This window comes from Triticum urartu, chromosome 2A (genome assembly GCF_056163025.1).
Source record: "Triticum urartu cultivar PI428250 chromosome 2A, HENAU_Tu73, whole genome shotgun sequence".
NCBI classification, from domain to species: Eukaryota; Viridiplantae; Streptophyta; class Magnoliopsida; order Poales; family Poaceae; genus Triticum; species Triticum urartu.
Genome location: NC_141874.1, coordinates 133856112 through 133880962, shown reverse-complemented (window position 1 = coordinate 133880962; position 24851 = coordinate 133856112). Strand labels below are relative to the sequence as shown.

Here is a 24851-nt window from a genome sequence, read left to right as displayed (position 1 = left end):
TGTATTATATTTCCGGTTAATACAATTCTAGCATGAATAATAAACATTTATCATGAAATAAGAAAATAAATAATAACTTTATTATTGCCTCTAGGGCATATTTCCTTCAGCATGTAGTGTCAGAGAATTTAAAACACCAATGGTAGGTTAGGAAGCGAAACTAAAACCAAGATCGGTTTTTAGTTAAAGTCACGCTTTTGTGTTTGTTATTGTGCCTTCTATAAAAATGTTAGTCTCGCATGAAAGTAGTGTATAAGAACTCATGCATACTTCTGTGTTAATTAATAAAGTTTGGGTGTGCTTCGCTAGAAAAAAAAAGTAAACAAGATGTACATTTGCCCGCCCCAACATGCGAACCGATTTGGTCCACACCATATGGTGAAACTAGCCCCTGAGCTAGCTAGTTTTGGGAGGTCTAATCCACCGTTGGTATGACCAGGTACACCTCCGAGTTTTAATTTTTTTCTTTATTAACAAGCGATGTAAGTTTAATTTTAGTTAATAAAGCTAGTCATGAAGGTCTTTTCATAAAAATAAAAAAACTAGCCCATACCAAACAGGCCTTTGTAGGTGCGGATGGTGGGCCACTCACCTGTCTTCAAGTGACAGTTATACCACTAAAAAGGAGAAGACGAGAGTTGGCAGCCCATCCGCCCACCCCTCACAATGCTCCACCTTATACATGTGCTAAGGCTGCCACATAAGCGAAAAATCTGATATGACAAGGTAATTAAGAGAAGATAGATGAGTGTGGTGATTCCAAGGAAAAAACAATGTCATGGGCGTGAACCTAGACAAAACACTTAAATGAAAGAAGCCCACCATTGCATGAAATTTTTTAGTTGCTAAAACATTAAATGAAGGATGCTTATCTATAAGAAGTTAGTAACACCTATGCATTACGGACTTTAATTGCTAAAGAAATTAATGTGCTTAGCACCTCATCTTAGCATCGATACGTTGGAAGTGGCCTAAAATCGGGTCGAGCTCGAGCTCGAGCATGGAAGCGAGGCCATGGTCTGATGCCTCACATCTGCTACGGAGAGGCTCCTATATGTCGACGGTTTCTCGCGACGTTGTTTCTGGGCGGCCGTGGATGAAGAGAAGAACCCCGCGGCGGGAGGGAGCCAGGGACGCACATTGACGCCGCCCACCATCGAGGACTTTTCATAGTCTCACAAAGAGCCATACAACTACCCACCCAGATTTAAAGCATGGTATTTGTAATTTAAGTTTGTTGCACCAATTATATTAGAGGGGTTTTCTTATAGTCTTTCTGTCAAAAAAAAAGAGTCGTACAACTCTCGGCATGTTTCATGGACAGTGGAGAGGCCAAGAAGTACATGGAACAGTCTGCTACAAACCAAATGATCGAGGTGTTTACTTATTACAAACCACGTACACACGCATAGATCAGTCACGCACTTTGCATCGCCAACGGATACCAACAACGAAATATGGGCAGCAGGATGGTTGCAAACCTTGCAGCTCCAGCCAACGTAAAAGCACTAGCAGGTGAGGTCGTAATGCCGGGCAAAGCTGCAAATCAGCAATTCTTCTTCTTACCTGAGAAGCATGCGAACTCCACCGAGGCCGGCCATGAACGCCAGCGGCACAAATGAAGCGTAGAGAACGCAACGGCGTGCGTGCTCGCTGCCTGCCAAGGCGCCGGACATCCATGCCATCGCAGCGACGGCCTCCGCCAAGCCAGCAGCGCCGGCGGAGACGACGGAGGCGTAGTAGGCGAGCTTGTGGCCGTCGAAGATGCCGGTCGGCGCCTTGTACAGAGCCGCGGCGACCGCCATGCACGCGGTGGTGAAGCCGATGGCGAAGATCAGCCATTCCACTGACCGATGATGGCCCTGCATCCCTGGTCCCGGGTCGAGCTCGCCGACCTCGACGTTGAGCGCCACCTCATCCATTCTTGGACAGATTGCAGTAAACTTGGAGTGGTAAGAAACTGCTTGATTAATTCCCACCATGGGAGCCTGTAACCCGGATATATAACATGAGGCCCCGCTTTAATCAATTGCAGTTTAGTTTGGCGTATGCTACCTTTTGGCGTGTGTATTTGCCAACCGTATGTGTCAGAACGTGAGATCCAAAGATCTACGTACGTACTTCCCCGTCAGTAGACTCAGTACGAGGGAAACTATGCAGAGACAGAGACTACTTGACTGTCCGGCCACCCTCAGGGGTCCTGCCGTGGAGCTATCCGTGGTATGTTCCCACTTCTCGGAAAAACAATGGAGTAATATTTTTGTGTCACCACTCACCACAGATATCACAACGAAGTTCATGAGAAGGTTCCTTTGGTTGGAAGCCGAGGATTGTGGAGTTTCGTATTTTGTACTCCGTCCGCCCTAAAATTTTTGTCTTAGATTCGTCTAGATACAGATGTATTTAATACTAAAACGTGACTTGATACATCCGTATTTAGACAAATTTAAGACAAGAATTTTGAGACGAAGGGAGTACTCTAGTAATGACTAACTGGAATGTTGTGGACCGGACCTTGTTTTGACTGTTTAATTCGAAAAAGATTTTTTTAGGGGAATCCGAAAAAGTTAAATGTATATAAGTTCAATTGGCTAAGACTGTCCGTTTGGTAATATCGTAAGTTAGTACCATGTATATGATATTATGGTATGATATTACCTCCGTAATGTATAGTATTATATGTACATTGCAAGACCTTAATTATTGTCATGTATGACATATAACAAACATTTTTTTTGCGGGCGGAAAAGCATTTCATTAATTGATTATGGTTTTACATTCCTCACTAATGATAATGCTAAACAACATAACATTTATTATGATATTGTATCATGATTTATCATTCTTCATTTAATTTTATGTTACCTCATCAAAATTGTTTATTTGGCATATATGATACTAGTTATGATACTTCCGCTATAGGAAGCCTAAGCCTGATCATATTTTTTTTAAAGGGGGAGCAAGCCCCGGCCTCTGCATCAAGCGATGCACACAACCATAAGTCTAATCATAATGGGAGTAATATAGATAGTATCATGCATACTAACTAGACATCTTTGCTGAGGTGACACATAATTAAATTAGAAAAGAGAGCATTGAGGCGAAAGTACCCTTCTATACCCGAGCTCATATGCACCCTGTGAGCAGTAAAATTTAAAAAACAATCAAAAAAGTCAGATTTTTTTTGGAGACAAACTTTGATGAATTCTGAACAAGCGTGGAAAATTTCATGAAGAAACAACATTTAAAAAATGCTGCCGTAAAAAAACAAAATTGATGCTTGGTTTTTTTTGAGGGGTTCAAAATTGACGCTTGCGATCTACAGCGTGCACGGGCCGGCCCCCTTGTGCGCAGCAGACCTCATCCCCACCAAGCAGGCCCCCAACAACGGGACTTCCTATTGACCGCTCGTTGCGGCAAAGTGCCGGCGTATCGCACAGGGCGCCGCTAACCTGGGCCGGCCCAATTCCGGTGGCACGATTGCGATATAAAAAAACGTAAAAAATAGAGCGCGAATGTGCTGTGAATCGAATTGAACCCAGGACCTCATGGTGGATGGCATGCTGAGCTAGCCACTGCGACAATTGACTTGTCGTGTTAAGATCGAAGCGCCATACTTAAAGAAACATACAACAGCGGCAGGGATCAAACAGATAACCTATTGCAAGTGAGCGATCCTGATAGCCATCATAATTCCTAGGATTTCGTACATAAAATGGCAGTCCGCCTTATATGAACATAAGCCGCAAACATTTTTCATATTTCACAGAGAGAAAAAAAATTAAAACTTGAAACATTTTTGGGAATCTCAAAAAAAATCAAAAGAAGAGAACAACATGAAAAAACACCTTTTTCCGAATTCAAGAAGAATTTCTTGAAAATGCAAAACATTTTCTGAAAAACAGGAACAAAAAACTTCCATTTTCTCTGCAAATTTTTTTTTGAATTTGTGATTTAAAAAAAACATGAACAATTATTGAATTTGTGAACAAATTTGGAAAGCTGGAACTTTTTTTCAATTCCCAAACATTTTTTGAATCTTGAGAACAAATTTTGAAATGTGAACAAATTTGGAAGCGTGAACAATTTTTTAAAGCACGAACATTTTTTGAATCTTGAGAACATATTTTGAAAAGGAGAGAAATTTTGAAAAATTCCGAACAAATTAGGAAGTCCGAAAAAATTTTTAAAGCATGAACATTTTTTTGAATCTTGAAAACATATTTTGAAATGGAGAGAAATATTTAAAAATCCCGAACAAATTTGGAAGCGCGAACATTTTTTGAATATGTGAACAAAAAATTGAAATTCAGTACATTTTCTGAATGTCAGAAGTTTTGTACTTTTTTGTGTAACGAGAACAAATTTTGAATTTTGAGAACATTTTTCCAAAAACTGAACATTTTTTGGAAACACAAACAAAATTTAAATTTTTGATTTTTTTAAAGGAAGAGAAGAAAAGAAAAGGAAATAAAAAAGAAAATCATAAATATTTTGTAAAACTACAAACATATTCTGAAAAAGAAAAATAAACTTGAAAAAGAAAGTAAAACAAGAAACAAAAAACGAAAAAATGAAAAAGAAACAGAAACGAAAAAAAGAGAAATAAAAAACAATAGAAAGCCAAAAAAGAACCAGAAAGAAACGATACAGGAAAAAAAAACCGGTTCAGGGAACCTTCTGGAAGGTTCCCAAAACCGGTTTGGACGCATTATGTGTGGGCCGGCCCATTTCTGTCGCTCGCTGCGCTGCCCCCTGTGCGATCGCTCGACAGTTTGCCGCAGCGAGCGGCGAATAGGATTTTCCCCAACAACAACACATGTTTTTTTTTGAGTAACAACAAGAACAACACATTACACACACGTTAGACATCTGCCGTCAAATCCAAGCCCATCTCATCAAGACCGGCCCAACGAGCGGCGCACTACCCCTCCCCTCTCTTCCTTCCGGGCGGCGCGCGCCGCCGTCGCTCGCTCCCACATCGAACCAACCGCCGCACGCGGCCGCGTCAGTGCCGCACCTCTGCCCTAGCCGCCTCTCCCTTCTCCGGGCGGCGCCGGAACTGAAGACGACGACGTCGGCTCGATTCTCCCCAACCAATCTCCGACGATCGCAGCCCGTTTTCTCCGAAATTTCGGGGCCTCGTCGCGCCTCCATCTGCTACCAGGAGGGGCGGCGTCGAGCTCCCCGGGATGTCGTTCCGCGGCCGTGGAGGGAGAGGAGGAGGGAGAGGCGGCCGCGGAGGAAGAGGAGGCAGAGGCTTCGGGGGCGCCAGCTATGACCACCCCGCCAAGCACGCTCCCCATGAGGACTTCCCGGTCAGTCAGCCTCCTCCGCTCCCCACACCTCTCCCCCTTCTCCGTAGTCATCACCTCGACTCGGTCGCCGTGCGGGGTTGGCTGAATTAGTAGGATTCGGGATTCACTTTCTTGGCGCCTCGCCCTTGCAGGAGATCACCCTGCCGGAGATGACCTGCGCCAAGGCGACCAACGAGGAGAAGGCTCTGATACTGTCCACCTTGAAGCTCGATGATTTCATGAGGAATTCTTGCTACTACCTGGAGCCGGATGCCCCCAAGAAAAGTACCACGACTCAACTTGTCATAACTGATATGATATGCTCATTTTCCTCTTGCTGCACAGTATGCTGTATTGCTTTGCTTCTCGATTCTACACTAGTATGTAGCTAGAGGGAGTGTGGGATTTTGCTTCTTTGGAGTAGTTGGCCAGATAATTGGATACAGCAGGGTTATATTGAAGCTTGCCGTTTTTTTCAGTTTTCGTATGAATTGACGTATCAGGACTGCTTATGTTACAGAGCAAGCGAGTAACCTCTATTTCTTTCCCTCTAATCTGTGTTTTCCTACTTTCTTTAGCTATGAAAGGCTGGATTTCCAGTGATACATTCCAACCCATTGGCGTATTAACTAGAAGCTCAATAATAAGGGATCCATGAATCCTGATTGTTTATATTTATGGAGAGTTATTTTGTATGCAACTTGATATACTGTTGGCACGGGACACATTTCCTACATCTGTATGGTCTAGAATTAATTTTGTTGTTTGTTTTTCCCATTTTAAATTTGATATTACCACTTGCATCTGTATCTTCGGGGGCTATAAATATAATTAGACTCCTTGCTAGCTCATAGAAACAGTTCAGCATCTTTCCTTGTGAGAATACTCTGGTTTGGTTTCATATCTTCTACAAGTAGCGATTTCTACTTTGTTTCTTTTCTTGAATTCTGTCTGATTACTTTCTTTTTCTGCCTTGGTTTCTTTTCAGAGAATGACGACAAAGAGATCGAAAGATATTCTGATAGGAAGCGTAAAACACAGAGCAAACGGGAAGCTCTTGCATCATACCTCAAACTGATCCCTGCAAATTTTCCTGCAGAACTGCTACATGGTAGTCTTGAAGTACATACCATTTTTTGTTTTCTGCTATGTGGTTGCACCACAATAAACCCTTAATATTATCTCCCTTTCAGGTTCTAAACGAGCACAACCAGTTCAGAAAAAACTTCGGTGGGATAAAGACGCAGGTATGCTATATTTCACAAAATCAAAACATAATTCCCTTGTTGCCTTTTCTGCCGTGAACTTCTGTTTATGCCTATGATATCTTCTTGAATCCTTATTAAGGAAACTGCTTTGTTTGCACCATCCTATTTGTATGTATATTCAAAGTAATGGAACTTAAATGAACACTTCTAGTGTAGATATATTCAGATACTCTGACCCCTTACATGGATCTTGTCATCTTTGTTTGCCAGATAATCAGGCATTTGATATATTCGAGAAACTTGAAGCGAAGCAGAAGGCAAGCCATCATTACCTTTTAGTTTTTTTTAAGCTGCTGCAGTATATCTGGAAGGCATATTTCTATTCAAGATATATTATTACTGGTTTAAAGTCTTACACTCTGTTTGACATTACGGAAATAGGGAGAGGTTATGGTACCATGTTGACTGATATTTGGTAACTGTAGGATGGAGAGGAGAAGACCGAAAAGGAGGGTGATGAGGAGGAGGAGGATGAAGAGGAGGAAGCAGAAGCGGAAGAAAGTTCAGATGACGATTATAATCAGGTTAGTACCATGGAACTTTATGCACTGTGTTTTTCTTCGATGTAGAAAAATGGGTGTTAAAATGTTCATGGTTTTGGCAAAATTGTGTGATGCATGTGTATTCCTTCACATCAACAAATATGAAATGGTTAGACCAGTGATGCATCATTTCTTTGTCTTGCGTATTGTCTAATAGTTTGACTCCCATGGTCTTACTCCGCAGAATATCGAGTTTGATGATGACGATGATGACTGGAACCAGGAGGAGGAAGCACGTAAGTTTCCATTTAATGTTCAATTCATATTACTGCTATGCTACCTCCTTTTCCTTCTGAATCAGTGCTGTATGCATTGTAAAGCTTGCTAACAAAAATAATTATTTTCATGTAACAGATGAAGACTGCTATGATTGATGATCGCTAGCTGCTGAAAAGGTTAACCCATTCAACATTGGTTAGGTTTCTTGGTATTCTTCTTCGTTTGTAACTCATTGGGCAATTTTGATGGAAGGTAGTGCGTAATTAGGTAATTAGAGATGATTATTCTTCCCGCGTTCAGGAGTTCATTTTGGTCATGGTATTAAGAAATGGAATCCTACGAGAAACTCAGGACCATCTGAATTCTGCAGAGTCCTGTTCTGAATGTTTCTATTGCGGCTGTGCCAGAAAATGCGATTTTATCTGCCCTTTAATTCATAGAGTTGGGTTCACATCCAAAGAAAAAGAAAGAAAATTATGGGACTTGGTTTTCTGTGCATTTCACGGAAGAAACCTGGCAGTTGATGATTTCAAGCTCACATCGTTATGTTTGGCATGTGCTTCGCTCTAGGCCAGGATTCAGAAGTTGAAAGCGTGTTTTGTTCTTTTTCTCCCTAAAAATACATATTCCTTGTGGTGGCTTGGATGAGGAAGATGATCATCACATATGCCATGCAGCTCCTCATACTCGTAGTTCTTCCTCGATCGAACGGCTGTCTGTGGTATGTAAACATTGATGCAGTAGCTAAGAGCAACTCTAACCGATCCCCTCTAATCTCTAATTTAGGCCTCCTTTGGTTCATAGGATAAGAAAATCGTAGGAATAGAGAAGTCATAGGAAATGAGATGATATGTATCTCAAATCCTATGAGTAGGAATAGGAAAGGAGATGCCCTTTGATTCACATCATAGGATTTTTTTCATTGAGTCTAGGCTAATGTTTATTTTTCTATGAAATGTAAAGGATAGAAAGAATTCCTCAGGAATAGGATTCCATTCCTATAAACCAAAGGGCTCTAAAGGAATTTTTTCTATAAAAATTCTATCCTATGAAATTCTTACAAGATTCCTCTAAACAAAGGAGAAGTAAACGGCCCGGTATCCTATAGAGGACTACGCTCCTCTAAAAAATGGTAGTTTCTAGCTGATCCCTGATACTTACCAGAGTAAAAACTTTAAACATGAATTCATTTATTTTTGGTCCATTGAGTTAGACTTCACCACTCATCTGATTACATACTCCACCAATTCTTCACTAAGAGAATCAATCCAAAGAAAACTACTACTTCCTCCGTTCCCAAATATTTGTCTTTCTAGCGATTTCAACAAATGACTACATACAAAGTAAAATGAGTAAATCTACATTCTAAAATATGTCTACATACATCCGTATATTGTAACCATTTGAAATGTCTAGAAAGACAAATATTTAGGAACAGAGGGAGTAGAAAAATTACACATTTTAATAGAAACACTACTTCCTTAACTGCTCATGTTAATCCGATCAATGCTTTCTCCATCTCTTGATTGACTACATTGTTTCTTTTCCCCATCAGCTTCTCGAGCTTGCACAGTTCTTTCTTCTCTTCCTCTTCAAACTTGAACATTGCATCCTCTATAGCTTCATCTCTAGCAACTAATGCACCAACATCAAGCAAATTTCTTGCTATCAATAGATCAATATATTCTTCCCAATACCAAAATTTGCATCCGTCCTATATACAATTTAAAGCAAACAATGAGTTTCACATTGTGATGAATTTGAAGAACAGCCGTATGAAATGACACTCACTCCGTCCTTTTCGCACTTGAAGAAAACCCATCCGGGATGTTTCGGCATGCTTGAAACGTGGCGCACCACTAGCCACCAGCAGTGGTCACACTTGATTATCGGCAAAGGCTCGCCAATGAGCTGTTGGGCGAGGGCCGAGCCCGGCCGACGAGCGGACATTGTTGTGCCGACGGTCGGCCGACATGTGAGATGCGAGCGGTGAGAGGAGGACATACCGAGAGGCAGCGGTTAGCGCTCGAGGTGGATGCCCTGTTCGATCCCCGTCCAATCTCTCCAAAACGCGATTGCGTCGGTGACTAGGTGCGTAGAATCCGGCGACGGCGGCAACAACCGTAGATCTGCCGATCTATAGTCGTCGGTAACGAGAAATCGATCAAATCGAGGTGGGGGACGAGCGCGGCGGGTGCTAGGGGGGTGGGTGTTGCCGGTGGCGTGTGCTGGCCGATGGAGGCAACTAGGGCGGCGCCGAAGTGGATGCGCCACGAGGTTGGGTGGGTGCGGCCGCAGGTGGGGGGGGAGGGGTGTCGCCGGTGGCGTGTGCTAGCCGATGGAGGCCCACAAGGTTGGGTGGGTGCGGCCGTAGGTGAAGAGGGACACTTTTTACTCAGCGGGTGGGCGGCCGCGCCACGAGGTTCGGTGGGTGCGGCCGCAGGTGAGGGGGGGGGGGGGGGTGTCGCCAGTGGCGTGTGCTAGCCGATGAAGGCCCACGAGGTTGGGTAGGTGCAGCCGCAGGTGAAGGGGGACACTTTTTACTCAGCGGGTGGGCGGCCGATTAAATATAAGAGTCGGGGCGGCCGAAGAGGATAACTTTTACTTCTCTAAAAGTTTTAGGGGGGCGGCTAGGTACAGTTTAGTGGAGTAAAAGTGAAAGTTTACTTTAAAGTGTTAGGTTATTGGTTAGAGTTGCTCTGACACAACCACAGTCATGACATCTTATTCAAGCAGTACGTGACCCTAGTGCCTCTTTGATTCACGGGTTTCTCGAAACCCAAGAAGTAAAACATAGGATTAAGTGTCTCGTCCTCTTGAATCCTACGTACAACATTATAAACTACATGATTTTTTGGTGAAATGGTATTTGAAGGCACAGGAAAACACAAGAGAATGAGATTGATGCCACTTAGTCCTTTCCAGATTTGTTCAGAGATTGCTTCTTTTGCGTCTGACGGAGTAAACACAGCAATCGATAATTTTGCAAGTGAAATGCTGTTCCCTTTTCCAGTCAGTTACGTTATTTCGCTCGCTCAAATAGTGGGCATACAGTTGCAGATCTCCCAACATACTCCAATGGCCAGATTTTATGACATTACTAACATCAGCAACCACAGCAGCTAAATTCCTCTGCTGTCCTACTGGGTCCACAATTCAGTACAATCAATTACCATCGGTCGTGCTGTGTGTTCTTCCAGTTGGTAGCAAGATCACATGCCATGGATGTATAGAAAGCAGGGCATTTAATCAAGAACAAGCCAAAGATTTTTTTTCTCCATTGGTGCAACGTTTATTCCCTGAAGGTCCCAAGTGTACATATGGTCGAATGTGCGTTAAGCAACCAAAATACCACTAAGTACTAGTATATCTTACAGGTAAAATGGAGCTTAAATTAGGAATTGTCAACCATCTTTCCGAAATCCGACAATGAAATTGCATTACAGCGATGAACTCGGAGCGGGCAGCAGGAAGTTGAGGAGAGCCTCGTTGAACCTCTTTGTGTCCTCCGCCTGCGGCATATGGCCAGCGTTCTTCAGGATCTCCAGCCTAACATTTGCGCCTAGCTGCCTGCATCAATTTGCACCCATCTTTCATGTCTAAGTTACAGTAGAAGGTGACACAACTGCAACCAGATTACACAACCATGTAATAAGAGTAGTAGTAAACGCTTGCTGACCTCGTCACCTGGAATGCCTTCTCTATGGGGAAGATCTGGTCATGCTCTCCCCACAGCACAAGAACTTGCTGAAAGATGGGGGCAGATAGGGTGAAGAAGAAACTATGAGTTTACTTTGCAATTTAATTACATCAATTTGCACTTTGTTCGTTGTGGAAAATTAGAGGATGTATGTATGTACCTGGGGGAGTGGAGTGAGTTGGAACTTGTCTTTGTTCCCCAGGGATATCGCTTTGATCAGCCCCTCCTTCTCCTCTATGTTCTCACTGTAGAGATACTGCAGCAAAATGTTTTATTTGTGATTTTTTTAAAATGCTCCCAAACTAATAGAGGCATCCATTTTATTTTATTTTGTGGGAGAGAGCCATCCATTTCTGTTGATACAAAGTCCCTAATTAAACGTGACAACCTATTTCCCGCAAAAAAAAGGGCCATCCTTGACTCTCACATGTTTATTATTTGTTTACATATCAAGGTACTGGCATTAAATTAGGAAAGAATACATACTATTTAACAAGTATTAATATGAAGAGTATATCCATCAAGTTTGAGTGTGGTTTGAGAGTGAAAGATTAATCTTGTACGACACCTATGGTATCCTCTATAACACTAAGCTCCCTAGGTTTATAGAGCCCACATTCAATTGAGGTTTTCAATTAAGATTGCATCATCCGATTTTAACCGGGTCAACAATTTCTCAAAGCATTCTCACTCAATTCTTTTATATCATACACTATGCTCTTTAATTTTTAAGGCCTCACAATTAATTGATGTCTTTAATTTAGAATTGGTTCAACTCGATTTTGACCGGATCAACAATACTAAGCTCCCTAATTTTTAAGGCCTCACAATCAATGAAGGTCTCCAATTGAAATTGGTTCACCCGATTTTGACCGGGTCAACAATTTCTCAAAATTCTCCCATCCATTTCTTTTATCTATCCATCTATCTATCTATCCAATCAACCGAGGTCTCCAATTTGCAATTGGGTCACTGATTTTGACCGGGTCAATGATTCAAGGGGCTCTCTCTTCAATTCTTTTATCATCTAATACATCATGCTCCCTAATTTTATAGCCCTCCCATTCAATCGAGGTCTCCAATTTTGGCCGGATCAATGATTTAACGGCCTCTATCTTTAACTATTTTATCATCTATCTAATACACTATGTTGCTTAATTTTGGAGCTCTTCTGTACAATTGAGGTGTTCGTTGGTTCTCGACTTGGACTAGGTCAATGATTTCTCATGGAACTCTCTCATTCAGTTGAGGTATTAATTTTGGATTTGATTCACGATTTTGACTGGGTCAACAACTTCTCAAAGTAACCGGAAGCAACCATTCTGTAGAAACACATTAGTACCGTACACCCTCTCACCACCTAACAAAGTTGAAAGTTTGTACACAATATATTGTTTATGCTGCAGAACCCGTACAAATGGGAGAGAATATAAATGGAACGTGATAACATGACAACAACATTGTTTATCAGACAACATATGCCTATCACGACTAAGTCAAATGAACACATGTTACATCACCTTCGTTATTTATGTAGGACTAACGATGCTACGCACTACCTACCTAATTTTTTTTCGAAACGGAACTACCTACCTAATTATGCTCTTGGTGGAAGCTATGGCGGGGCCGTTGAACGGATGCTGTCTCTCCACTGAATGGTTGGCGGCTCGATGATACGTTTGGTCGTCGACATGGTTGGTCGTGCATTGTTAATCGTGCGTCGTCAAGGACATTGGATGACGTCGCTGCTAGTTCGTTGCGCGGTTATGGTAGCATTATCATATTGATACTAATACTCCCTCGTTTCTAAATATTTGTTTTTTTATATTTCAACAAGTGTCTACATATGAAGCAAAATAAGTGAATCTACACTCTAAAATATGTCTACATATGGATGTATGTGATAGTCCATTTGAAATGACTAGAAAAACAAATATTTAAAAACGGAGGGAGTATTATATATCGTCCTCCGTCGACAAAAACAGACATGGTTGGCTGAGACCTGAGTTCATCTGTTAATCGACATGGACACTTGTGTCCGAGTCGTTCGCTGGGTGGACTGGTAGCTATCGCGGTGAGGCCGCCGTTGGACGAACAAAACTGCCGGGAAAGCCGGACGAAAATCAAAGATGGTGGCCATTGATCACGTACCTGAACGAGGTCGCGGAGCAAGAAGCCCGGGATGAACGGGCGGGGGCGGTGGTAGGCGAGCCCCATCAGCCGCCGCATCTGCTCGGGGGTGCGCGGCAGCATCAGGTCCTCCACGCGCTCGGCCCCGCCGCGCGCCAGCAGGGCGCGGTCGTCGGCGTCGCCCTTGAGCAGGTCCGAGCTCGCGATCACCACCCGCTCCACGGCCTCCGGCCCCAGAAGCCTCGCCACGTGGTACGCCACGAAGCCGCCGTAGCTGGTCCCGACCACCGACGCCCTGGCCGAGGGGGGCACGATCGCGCCTATGAGCTTCGCCACCGCCTCCGCCTGGTGGGCCTCGGAGCACTCGCCGTCGACCGGCGTGGGCGACGTGCGGGAGCCGCCGAAGAAGAGGAGGTCCGGCACGACGAGGCGGAACCGGCGCGACAGCGGGCCTACCTGGGGCCGCCACTGCCACGTCGCCGGCGGGCCGAAGCCGTGGAGGAGGACGAGGACGGGGAGCTCCTCGCTGGCGCCGGGCGGGAAGCGCCAGCACTGCATCGTGGTGGCGCCGCCGTCGAGCGGCACGGACGCCTGGACCAGGCCCGCCGCGGTGAATCGGCGCCGGAAGTAGGCGTCCAGTAGCGGCGCGATCCCGAGCGTCGACGACGGCATAGTTGCGGGGACTGAAGGTGGAGCGCGGGGCGCCTTCGTGGCTCGTCACGTCTGCTTGTCCCATGCGCGCGTGGTGTCGTACGTATATGTATGTCTGCTCTCGATGGAGAGAAGACAATCACGGGCTGTACCAACCGCCCCATGTCTTTTCTGAGGAGTCCGGCTCAACTGCGGCAGGAATTTCTACAACACACTTTTCTTTTCTATAGATAGACTATCTTTAAATAGTCAAACTGTTTTTGATTTGGATTGCAGCAGAATATTAGACGTCAGAAAAGTGTTTTTTGAGGAGTATTTAACAAAAACTGCTATAATTGGGACAACCATGACCAAAAACTACAATCTAGGAACCCTAGCAAAAAACTATTGTACCACTTTTGCTCTAATTTTTGGCAAAAAAAATCTACCACTTCTGTTAAATGACCGATTGAGCACAAATTAAGGATGATTATGACATGAATGGCCCACTCGTCGGGGGTCAACCTGGCACAAAGTCAACCTGCACCGTTATGTTGACCATTATGGCATGTGGGACCCACATGTCATTCTTAGTAAAAAAAAGGTTCGCCCGCATGCATGCATTGGGTGAGCACGTTCCAGTTCATGGGTTCGGTCAACTCGCCCGCTCAACACTCACGCAGGAGAAAATCTGCCGCCGCCACGGGTAGCCGCCACCGGGCGCCGCGTCCATCTGCCGTTGCGGCAAAGATGCAGGCGAGGTGGGGCGCGGGATGGTGGCGGCGCCATGGTGAGGCAGCCGTCCTCGCGCGTCACCTCCAGTTGTCGTTGCGGTAAAGATGCAGGAGCGGTGGGGCGCGGGATGGTGGCGGCGCCATGGTGAGGCATCACTATTGTGCATCACCTCTAGCTGCCGCCAGGCCCTAATAAGTCTCAAACATATATATAATTTTGTATCGTTAAATGTTATTATATCATCACTTTTGTATGTTTTATATGCTACTAGTTCAAATATCCGTGCGTTGCAACGGACGAAAAAATTATAAAACCTGCTTCGTGTGCCATCTCGTGCCTGTTTGCGAGTATAACTTCCGATCTATTCATCAACTGTCAAGGTAGTTCAAAGAACACCGGAAGTAAAAAATACATCTAGGTCCGTAGATCACCTAGTAATGACTACTTACACTGGAGCGAGCCGGAGGCGCGCGGCTATATTCGCCCCTCCCTTATCGAAGTCGAGCAAATCTTGTTGTATTAGAGAGTCGGAAGTCATCGTGCTAAGTCCCTATAGGACCAGCGCACCAGAACAACATCCGCCGCCAATAAAGAGAAATGTAGATAAGAAGGATCCAACCTGTAGAAACACGAACACAGACGAACGAAGACAAGATCCACATGGATCCACCAAAGACAAACAGTGACCGAACCCGCGAGATCCAATTTTGATAAACATCAGTAATAAGGTTACTCTCTTATTGTTGTTCGGAGCATGAAGTGTGGATGTAAAGAAGCCATCATAACTTCCTTCGTCTATTAGAAGAGTAGTGGTGCATGACATAGTTTGTCAATCCGTTTTATGTTTTGCTTTTTGGGAAAACATGAATATTTCTTTTGAATTTTTAATATTTTGGTTCTTTCTCTAAAAAAATCACGCACATTTTGAAGAGACCAGAACCGAACGCATGCATCTCTTTCCGTTCTATATTAAAAAGAGACTTTCCTAGCAAAGAATCTTAACATGCTATCCAACAGCTTGGAAAGACAACCGAGACTCCATTAAATCTCAGTCGATAAAGATTTACCAAATCCATTAAAATTAGTAGCTAAACTCATTAAAAAAAAGTAGCTAGTTTAAAGTATCTCTAGCACAATGGCCCGTCCATTGCTACAGGAGAAAGGCGGTGATTGACTTTAAATGCATGTTTTCTAATTACAGTACATCTAATTCAATTTTTTATAAATATCAATTTAGTCAAACATGTGCGTGAAAAATCCTTGACGTTCGACAATGTTTTTTTCAAGAAAACTTAGTCAGCTCTTTTGTACCATTACAATATTTCTTTTGGATAAACTAATTTTGTCAAAATTCGCAAATACGAATCATATGCATAGCAAGTGCAACTTCATACATAGATCTATTTATCGCCCACACTTGGTCGAATCCATCATTACCGTAATTTAGTTAATCCAATTAATTGGAAAGCAAGGCAACATGCTTCTTTAGAGGAAGGTCGATATTTATTACTTAAGTCAGATATTAAAACTACATGAAAACAAATACTCCCTCTGTAAACTAATATAAGAGTGTTTAGATCACTAAATAGTGATCTAAACGCTCTTATATTAATTTATGGAGGGAGTAGTAATTATCTATTTTGCCGAGTTTGAATATTGTACTACAAAACAACCAAATAAATTATTGTGACAGTATTTATCTTCCTTTGCACGCTTTTATATACACAAGACATACATTTGCAAGTATTTCTTACCGCTCATATCACCCTAAAATATGTATATAGTACGGTGCATCTGAAAAACGCGGACTTTTTAGTTATAGAAATGTGTAAGTGGTAAATTATAATTTAAACCAATTACCAATCACAAATTTACAATTGTTGTAAGTTTGACATTAATTATCAAAAACTCAAAGCTTTTGCAAAATAACGGCAAAAATGCCTACACAAAAAGATAATAAATATATCTAGTAGACATGCAGGTTAATATAACGCTGCTAATTGCTAGGCTTGACTTGTACACATCGGCATAGCCTAGCATATGTATATAGTACGGTGCATCTGAAAAACGCAGACTTTTTAGTTATAGAAATGTGTAAGTGGTAAATTATAATTTAAACCAATTACCAATCACAAATTTACAATTATTGTAAGTTTGACATTAATTATCAAAAACTCAAAGCTTTTGCAAAATAACGGCAAAAATGCCTACACAAAAAGATAATAAATATATCTAGTAGACATGCAGGTTAATATAACGCTGCTAATTGCTAGGCTTGACTTGTACACATCGGCATAGCCTGCTGCATTTTGCTCAGTGCCGCTGGCATTGAATGGATTATCCGCCCTGCGCTCGGCCATCCCATGCTCATTCCACCTTCTTCCTCGTGCACACCTGCTCTTGCCCGCCCCGCGCTCTGCCCGCCCGGCACTCGCCGAGCAGCTCTAGCTCGTTTCTCTGCATATCGTATTCTCGCTCTCTTCCTTAGTATTTCTGAATCTCAGACACAGGCTGGGCCTGCCCGTCTTGTCTTCTGTGAAGGTAACTAGGGAATTTTATTCAAAGTTCATCACATCCAGAATACAAGCAACATCTGGAAGGATCCCTAGCCACACATGGCGGCCCACCGGCAGAGACACAGCTTCTTTTGCAACCGAGTGGGTTTCAAAATTATTTTCTCAACGCTCAAAACGAAAGACAACTGAAGAGAAAAGGTTCATGGTAATGTGTATATCATGCAGAATAGGCGCATACACTGGTAGAGATTGTGTGCTGATGTTTGAAACCAGCTCTAGACAGTCAGTCGCAATCACCAAATCCTGCAAATTCAAATCGCGGGCCAGGGCAAGTGCTTCACTACACGCGTGCGCCTCCAAACTTGCCGGGTCGATCAAGCCTTCAAAGACCAGTGCTGAAGCTCCAAGAAATTTCCCCGACTTGTCTCGACAAACCACAGCCGCTGCTCCCTTCTCGCCTAGGGTCGATAATGCTCCATCGCAGTTGAACTTCACCGCTTCATCCTCAGGCGGCAGCCATGCCCGTGCTCTCGGAACATCAGGCACATGCATCGGTCGCTTCTTTTGGGACTCAACAATGTCCAGGTCCTCCAAGAAGCGCCTAATAAAACTCATGGTTGACAACGGGCTCTGGAACTCATTCTCATGGATTGCTTTCCGGCGCGTCCACCAAATTGCCCACATTGTCACTAGCACCCGAGTTTGATTCGAACAACCAAAACAGCCATAGACGGGCATCGGCGTTCTGGTTTGATATCACATGCTCTAGGAGCTCTTCATCACCTAAAGCCCAAACGCATCGCGCCATGCAGCAGCTTAACAGAGAATGACGCCAACTGTCCTCATCTACTCCGCAAATCGAGCATGCTGGTGAATCTGCCATATTTCTCCCATGACGCACGTGCCCCGTCGGGATCGAGGTATGCGCTAGTCTCCATACAAAAATTTTGATCTTGGAGGGAACCCGTACATTCCACAGCTGCGACCAAGATTTCCTGTCAGCTGTAATGTTTGAATGTCCCAGCCGATGATCAAGCCAATCCTCCCTCTGAGCCTTGACTGCAGAAATCATACGGTAGGCCGACCGAACCGAAAAAACACCCTTCTTGTCATAGTGCCAGGCCCAAAAATCATCCTGCACCCTAGTACTTAGTGGTATATTCTGAATAACTTCAACATCGGGAGCGATAAAGTGTTCCGTAAGCGCCTGCTTGTTCCACGACCTGGTGGTGGGGTCAATAAGCTCCGAGACCAGAACTGGAGGGTTGGCCGACCGTGAGCATATTGGCCTGAGCTTGTAATCCCTTGGCAGCCAATTGTCGTGCCATATGTACGTATGTGATCCAGAGCCGATGCGTTTGATGAGTCCTTGCGCTAGCAAGTCTCTTCCCTCTAGTATGGAGCGCCAGACCTGGGACGGACCTGCACCCAACGTGGCATCCAAGAGGTGGCAATCTGGATAGTACCTGGCTTTCAGAATTCGAGCGCTGAGCGAGTCCGGATCCTGCAGTAGTCTCCATGCTTGGCGCGCGAGTAATGCTAGGTTGAACAGCTCCACATCCCTAAAGCCCAACCCCCCCATGAACTTTGGTTTCGACATTGTTTTCCATGAAACCCACGCTGTTTTCCGTTGGCCATCCTTGCTTCCCCACCAAAACTTACGGATCAGGCCGTTGATATGCTCACACAAACCCCTTGGCAGCTTGAAACATGACATAGAATACTTGGAATAGATTGAGCTACAGATTTTATTAGCACCTCTTTCCCTCCGGCAGATAAACACTTCTCCATCCACCCTTGCACATTCTTCCAAATTCTATCTTTCAAGTACTTAAAGGATCCCTCTTTGGCCCTCCCCACATCCGAGGGCAGACCCAGGTACTTCTCTGTTAAAGATTCATTGTGGACCGCGAGGATGTTCTTGATAGAGTCATGAGCAGAGTTGGGTACTCCTTTACTGAAAAAGATAGATGACTTCTCCATATTAACCCTTTGTCCGGAGGCGTTACAATAGATCCTCAGTAGCTCATCAATACGTGTGGCCGTATCATCATTTGCTTCAAAGAAAAGCAGGCTATCGTCAGCAAAAAGTAGATGATTAACAGATGGTGCATTTGGTGCGACTGTGATCCCCCATACTCCCGCACCAGATTTCAGTAAACATGAAAGTCCTTCAGCTGCCAACAAGAACAAATATGGTGAGCTCGGATCGCCCTGGCGCAATCCCCGAGAAGGCTTGAAACCATCCAGTCTCCTGCCATTAAACATAACCGAAAAGGATACCGACGTCACACATCTCATTACTGTCTCAGTGAAGCGGAGGCTAAAACCCATCCTTAGCATTACAGCTCTCAAATACGACCACTCCAAGCGATCATACGCTTTCATCATATCCAATTTTAGAGCACAAAACCTATTGCCCTTCACCCTCCTAGTCTTCATGTAATGTAGGCATTCATAGGCTGTAATGAAGTTATCTATGATGAGACGACCAGGGACAAAAGCCGACTGCTCTTCGGAAATGATCTCAGGGAGGATTACCTTCAGCCTGTTGGCTAAGACCTTTGAAGCGATCTTGTAGATCACATTACAAAGGCTTATCGGCCGAAACTGTCCTAGAACTTTTGGACTTGCTATCTTTGGAATTAAAACGATGAACGTGTTATTTATCTCCTCCGGTGAGTCCACCCCATCAAGCACTCTAATGATTATCCTTGTAACTTCATCACCACATAAGTCCCAATGCTTCTGAAAAAATGTGCAGGGAAACCATCCGGCCCCGGCGCCTTAGTTGGAAACATTTGAAAGAGAGCTTCTTTAACCTCCTTATTGCTATAAGTGGCATTTAGGCGGGCATTCATATTACCATCCACCCTCACCGGTATGTGCGATAACACCTCTTCCATTCCTATTGTTCCTTCCGACGTATAGAGGTTTGAGTAAAACTCTGTAGCCATATTTGCCAGTTCCGCCGGATCCGTACAAGTGGTTCCATCCACACGATCAAGTTGGGTGATGCTGTTTTTGGCCCGTCTAGCACTTGCCTTCCTCTGAAAGACTTAGTATTGCTATCACCCTCGGACAGCCATGTGATACGAGACCGCTGTCTCGCCATTATTTCCTCCCGGTACGCGAGTTCCACCATGCGCTCCTCGACCTTGCGTTCCTCCTCACCAGGTCCGAGTCTCAAAGGACCCGCACGCAGCATAGCTAGTTTCTATCGAAGCGATCGTTGCTCTTGCCGAACCGATCCAAAAGTAGTACGTCCCCAACTGGAAAAAGAAGTGGCCACCGACTGTAATTTGTTGGCCAAATCCGACACCGACGAGGCCGGGCCATCACCATTCCATGCTGCTTCCACCACGTCCTTGAAACGACCATCTCTTTCCCAGACACATTCATATCGAAAAGGCTTCTTCACCACGATGCGCTGATTCCCCGCTTCCATCTCATTCATCAGCAGAATAGGGCTATGATCACTCTTAACTACTGTTAAATGCTCCACTCTTGCAAACGGGAACATATTGGACCAGCTTGCCGAAGCTAGCGCCCGGTCCAACCGGACCCTACAAAACTGGCCACCTGTAACACGCTTCTCGAAAGTCCAGTCTAAGCCAGTATAGCCCAAGTCCGCCAGCTCACATACATCCACCGCCTCCCTAAACCCCTCCATTTGAGCGCTATCCCTTGGATTAGGGCCCATTTGCTCCTCCCGGCGAAGTATCTCGTTGAAATCGCCCATGCAGAGCCACGGTAGCGTGCTTTCTCCCCTCAACCTTTTCATGGTATCCCATGTTTTGTACCTCAAGCTCCGATTTGCCTCACCATAAAAACATGTAAGGCGCCATTGCTCTGACCCTAGTTCAGATATCCAGGAGTCTATGTGATATTGCGAGAAATTCTTTATTACCAGATTAACATCCGTCTTCCAAAAGATACAAAGACCGCCACTACGGCCACTACTAGCTACTGCAAAGCTGTTTTGAAAACCTAAAGAGACCGCCAAACCTTCCACTCAATTCTTTGCTATTTGAGTTTCCACAATACAAAGAACCGACGACGCACTAGCTCCCACGAGAGCGCGGAGCTCATGGACTGTCGCAGGGTCGCCAATCCCACGACAGTTCCAGCATAATACTCTCATTTGGCTCGGTAGCCCTCCTTAAGGGAGGCCGCCTCCATTGCTTGTGTTTTGCTCACCTCCTCAACATCTTGTTGCTTCCTCCTCTTAACCAGCGGATCTTTCTCTGGTGTGGATGCCGACACAGTATTACTCGAGCTCGGGGTAGCACCTTCAAGCAGCTTTACCGCCCCAGCTACCCTCCCGAGGTTAGAAACAGGCTGCCCCGTAATTGTGAGAGTGCCATCCGAACTCACCAGCCGTTTACGAGCTCCCTTCTCTCCATGATCATGACTATCTCCATTAACATCCAAATCCATCCGCTGCGGTGCTGGTGACTTAGGCCTAGTTACTTCTCCTCGACCACTGCCTCCTGTCGATGCCCCCCAGCCTCTACCCCCCGATCTGTTCTACCTGACTCCCTTCCTCTCCCCCTAGCTCCTCCATCACCTCTTCCCCGGGCACCAAAGGTTTGGCCCGCTGGGATCTCCGGTTCCCACAGCAGCCACTCCCCCCATTCAAAAGATCTCGGGTCGTGCACTCCATCCCCACATTCATCCGCAAGGTGACCCATGAGGCCACACGCCCGTCTTGTCTTCTTGCCATTCCTCTTGCGTTCAAGGCTGCCGTTGTTTCGAGGGCCGTGGGCCTTTTGCTCCCTCTTCTCACTTCTAGGGTTTATTCCTTTGTTCGGTTTTGATCGTCTGCTTGTGGACTTCTGTTACGACAGCCCACCGATGTATAAAAGTTCGTATGATTAGGTTCGGACTAACAAGGTGGGACTATTATGCCGCTAGCAACTTTGTTTCAAAGCAATAGGAGACCAGTTGAGTTGGTGGTGCCCTTCACGTTGGAGAGTCTGGTCGTCAGTTTGATACTCTTGGCAAGTCCTTTTCGCATTGCTTTTTTCCTTTAAAAAAGAACTGTGGACCAGGCCCAGCACAACTCATACGGAGACGGACGAAAATGTTATAGAGTGGACGGACTAAATTACGGTGGTAAGAAGCAATAGCCCTTTTATTAGTAGAAAAAATATAGATAGATATAGATTTTATATTATTTTTCTGAACTAACCTATTAATTTAGTGCCAGTGTCAGTTCCTATTTTTTGCAAGCTTTTGGTTTCGTGGAAAATTCATATATGCAGAAGTCCAAACACTATGAAAATTTACGAGAAATTTTTATGGAAAATATGCAACACTAGAAGCTTCGAGAGGGAGCCAGAAGTGGGCTATCAGCTCCACAACCCAGGGGGCGTCGGGCAGGCTTGTGGGTGCCCCGCAACTCCATTTGACCTAATTTCAAGCTTATAAATTCAGTGATTTCCCGAAACCCTCAAAAGCGAACCCGAAAGAATTTTGTCGCCGCTGCAAGCCTCTGTTCCGAAGCGATCCCATCTGGAGCCCTTTTCTGACACTCTATCGGAGGGGGGAATCATTGGGAAGGCCATCTTCATCAACCTTGCTACCTCCATGATAATGTGTGAGTAGTTCCTTAAGAACCTACGGACCATAGTAGTACCCACATCTCTCTCTCTCTCTCTCTTCAATACAATGATCTTCTCTAAGATCAATCCGATGTAATCTTTTGCGGTGTGTTTGTTGGGATCCGATGGATTATGGGTTTATGATCAGATTATTCATTGAATTTATACGAATCTCTTGAAGTTTCTTTGTTGCATAATTTTATAGCTTTGTATTTCTCTTCGATCTATCAGTCTACTTTGGCAAGTTTGATTGGTCTATCTTGCGGTGATCTTGCCCTATGACAGGAGGGGCAAAGGCATGTATTGTATTGTTGCTACCAAAAAAACGACGGAGTTTGGTCATATTGATTGATCTTATTTTGTCCACATTATATCATCTTGCTTAAAGCATCACTATGTTATGAACTTAATACTTTGAGATGCATGCTGGATAGCGGTCTTGGGGTGGAGTAACAGTAGTAGATATAGTTGGGTTAACAGTCTACTTGTCCTGGACGTAATACCTATATTTGATTTGTTGGGGAACACAACAATTTCAAAAATTTCCTACGCACACGCAAGATCCATCTAGGTGGTGCATAGCAACAAGAGGGGAAGAGTGTTGTCTACGTACCCTCGTAGACCGTAAGCAGAAGCGTTATGACAACGCGGTTGATGTAGTCGTACGTCTTCACGATCCGACCGATCCTAGCACCGAAAGTACGGAACCTCCGCGATCTGCACACGTTTGTCTCGGTGACGTCCCACGAACTCTCGATCCAGCTGAGCGTCGAGGGAGAGCTTCGTCAGCACGACGGCGTGATGACGGTGATGATGAAGTTACCGACGCAGGGCTTCGCCTAAGCACTACGAAGATACGATCGAGGTGGATTATGGTGGAGGGGGGCACCACACACGGCTAAGACAGTTGTTTGTTGTTGTGTTCTAGGGTGCCCCCCTGCCCCTGTATATAAAGGAGCAAGGGGGGAGGCCGGACGGCCCTAGGACGCGGCAAGGAGGGGAAGAATCCTCCTCCTAGTAGGAGTAGGATTCCTCCTTTCCTAGTCCTACTAGGAGGGGGAAGGAAGGAGTGGGAGAGGGGAAGGAAAGGCGGGGTGGGGGGCACCCCCTCCTAGTCCAATTCGGACTAAAGGGGGAGGGGGGTGCGGCCTGCTCTGGCTGCCCCTCCCTCTCTCCACTAAGGCCCATCTAGGCCCACTAGTTCCCCCCCCCCGGGGGGGGGGGGGGGGTTCCGGCACTCCGGTTTTCTCCGAAATCACCCAGAACACTTCCGGTGTCCGAATATAGCCATCCAATATATCAATCTTTATGTCTCGACCATTTTGAGACTCCTCGTCATGTTCGTGATCACATCCGGGACTCTGAACTACCTTCGGCACATCAAAACACATAAACTCATAATACCGATCGTCACCAAACGTTAAGCGTGCGGACCCTATGGGTTCGAGAACTATGTAGACATGACCGAGACTCATCTCCGGTCAATAACCAATAGTGGAACCTGGATGATCATATTGGTTCCTACATACTCGATGATGATCTTTATCGGTCAAACCGCATAACAACATACGTTGTTCCCTTTGTCATCGGTATGTTACTTGTCCGAGATTCGATCGTCGGTATCTCAATAGCTAGTTCAATCTCGTTACCGGTAAGTCTCTTTACTCATTCCGTAATGCAACATCCTGTAACTAACTCATTAGTCACATTGCTTGCAAGGCTTATAGTGATGTGCATTACCGAGAGGGCCCAGAGATACCTCTCCGATACACGGAGTGACAAATCCTAATCTTGATCTATGCCAACTCAACAAACACCATTGGAGACACATGTAGAGCATCTTTATAGTCACCCAGTTATGTTGTGACGTTTGATAGCACACTAAGTGTTCCTCCGGTATTTGGGAGTTGCATAATCTCATAGTCATAGGAACATGTATAAGTTATGGAGAAAGAAATAGCAGTAAACTAAACGATCATCGTGCTAAGATAACGGATGGGTCAAGTCAATCACATCATTCTTTAATGATGTGATCCCGTTCATCAAATGACAACTCTTTGTCCATGGCTAGGAAACTTAACCATCTTTGATTAACGAGCTAGTCAAGTAGATGCACACTAGTGACACTCTGTTTTTCTATGTATTCACACATGTACTAAGTTTCCGGTTAATACAATTCTAGCATGAATAATAAACATTTATCATGAT

General features: G+C 44.7%; 2 protein-coding genes and 1 long non-coding RNA gene across 3 annotated transcripts; 1 reads left to right on the top strand and 2 right to left on the bottom strand.

Moving 5' to 3' along the window:
* Positions 1–4887: 4887 nt before the first annotated feature.
* On the top strand, positions 4888–7864 carry LOC147984274 (uncharacterized). The gene is made up of 8 exons (XM_087543452.1): positions 4888–5318; positions 5450–5582; positions 6286–6408; positions 6491–6544; positions 6776–6822; positions 6991–7089; positions 7292–7343; positions 7462–7864. The coding sequence occupies exons 1-8, from the start codon at positions 5193–5195 to the stop codon at positions 7479–7481; spliced, it is 654 nt and encodes a 217-aa protein (XP_087399578.1). The 5' UTR covers positions 4888–5192; the 3' UTR covers positions 7482–7864.
* Positions 7865–8494: 630 nt separating this feature from the next.
* LOC147984273 (uncharacterized) lies at positions 8495–9767 on the bottom strand. Its single transcript, XR_015615887.1, has 2 exons — positions 9118–9767; positions 8495–9040 (listed from the first exon to the last, which is right to left on the bottom strand). It is a non-coding gene; the product is annotated as an uncharacterized LOC147984273 (long non-coding RNA).
* An 803-nt stretch (positions 9768–10570) lies between these two features.
* Positions 10571–13966, bottom strand: LOC147984272 (uncharacterized). The gene is made up of 4 exons (XM_087543451.1): positions 13178–13966; positions 11187–11282; positions 11006–11073; positions 10571–10896 (listed from the first exon to the last, which is right to left on the bottom strand). Exons 1-4 carry the CDS (start codon positions 13826–13828, stop codon positions 10767–10769), a joined length of 945 nt encoding a protein of 314 aa, XP_087399577.1. The 5' UTR covers positions 13829–13966; the 3' UTR covers positions 10571–10766.
* Positions 13967–24851: the final 10885 nt, after the last annotated feature.

What these genes read in the sequence shown, in the direction of transcription:
- LOC147984274 (XM_087543452.1), top strand. Translation starts at nt 5,193, where the DNA reads ATGTCGTTCCGCGGCCGTGGAGGGAGAGGAGGAGGGAGAGGCGGCCGC. An exon ending in TCCTGCAGAACTGCTACATG is followed by an intron (nt 6,409 to 6,490) that starts GTAGTCTTGAAG and finishes TCTCCCTTTCAG; the next exon opens with GTTCTAAACGAGCACAACCA. An exon ending in TCGGTGGGATAAAGACGCAG is followed by an intron (nt 6,545 to 6,775) that starts GTATGCTATATT and finishes TTTGTTTGCCAG; the next exon opens with ATAATCAGGCATTTGATATA.
- LOC147984272 (XM_087543451.1), bottom strand. Translation starts at nt 13,828, where the DNA reads ATGCCGTCGTCGACGCTCGGGATCGCGCCGCTACTGGACGCCTACTTC. An exon ending in AACTCACTCCACTCCCCCAG is followed by an intron (nt 11,074 to 11,186) that starts GTACATACATAC and finishes CCCATCTTTCAG; the next exon opens with CAAGTTCTTGTGCTGTGGGG. An exon ending in AAGGCATTCCAGGTGACGAG is followed by an intron (nt 10,897 to 11,005) that starts GTCAGCAAGCGT and finishes AAATTGATGCAG; the next exon opens with GCAGCTAGGCGCAAATGTTA.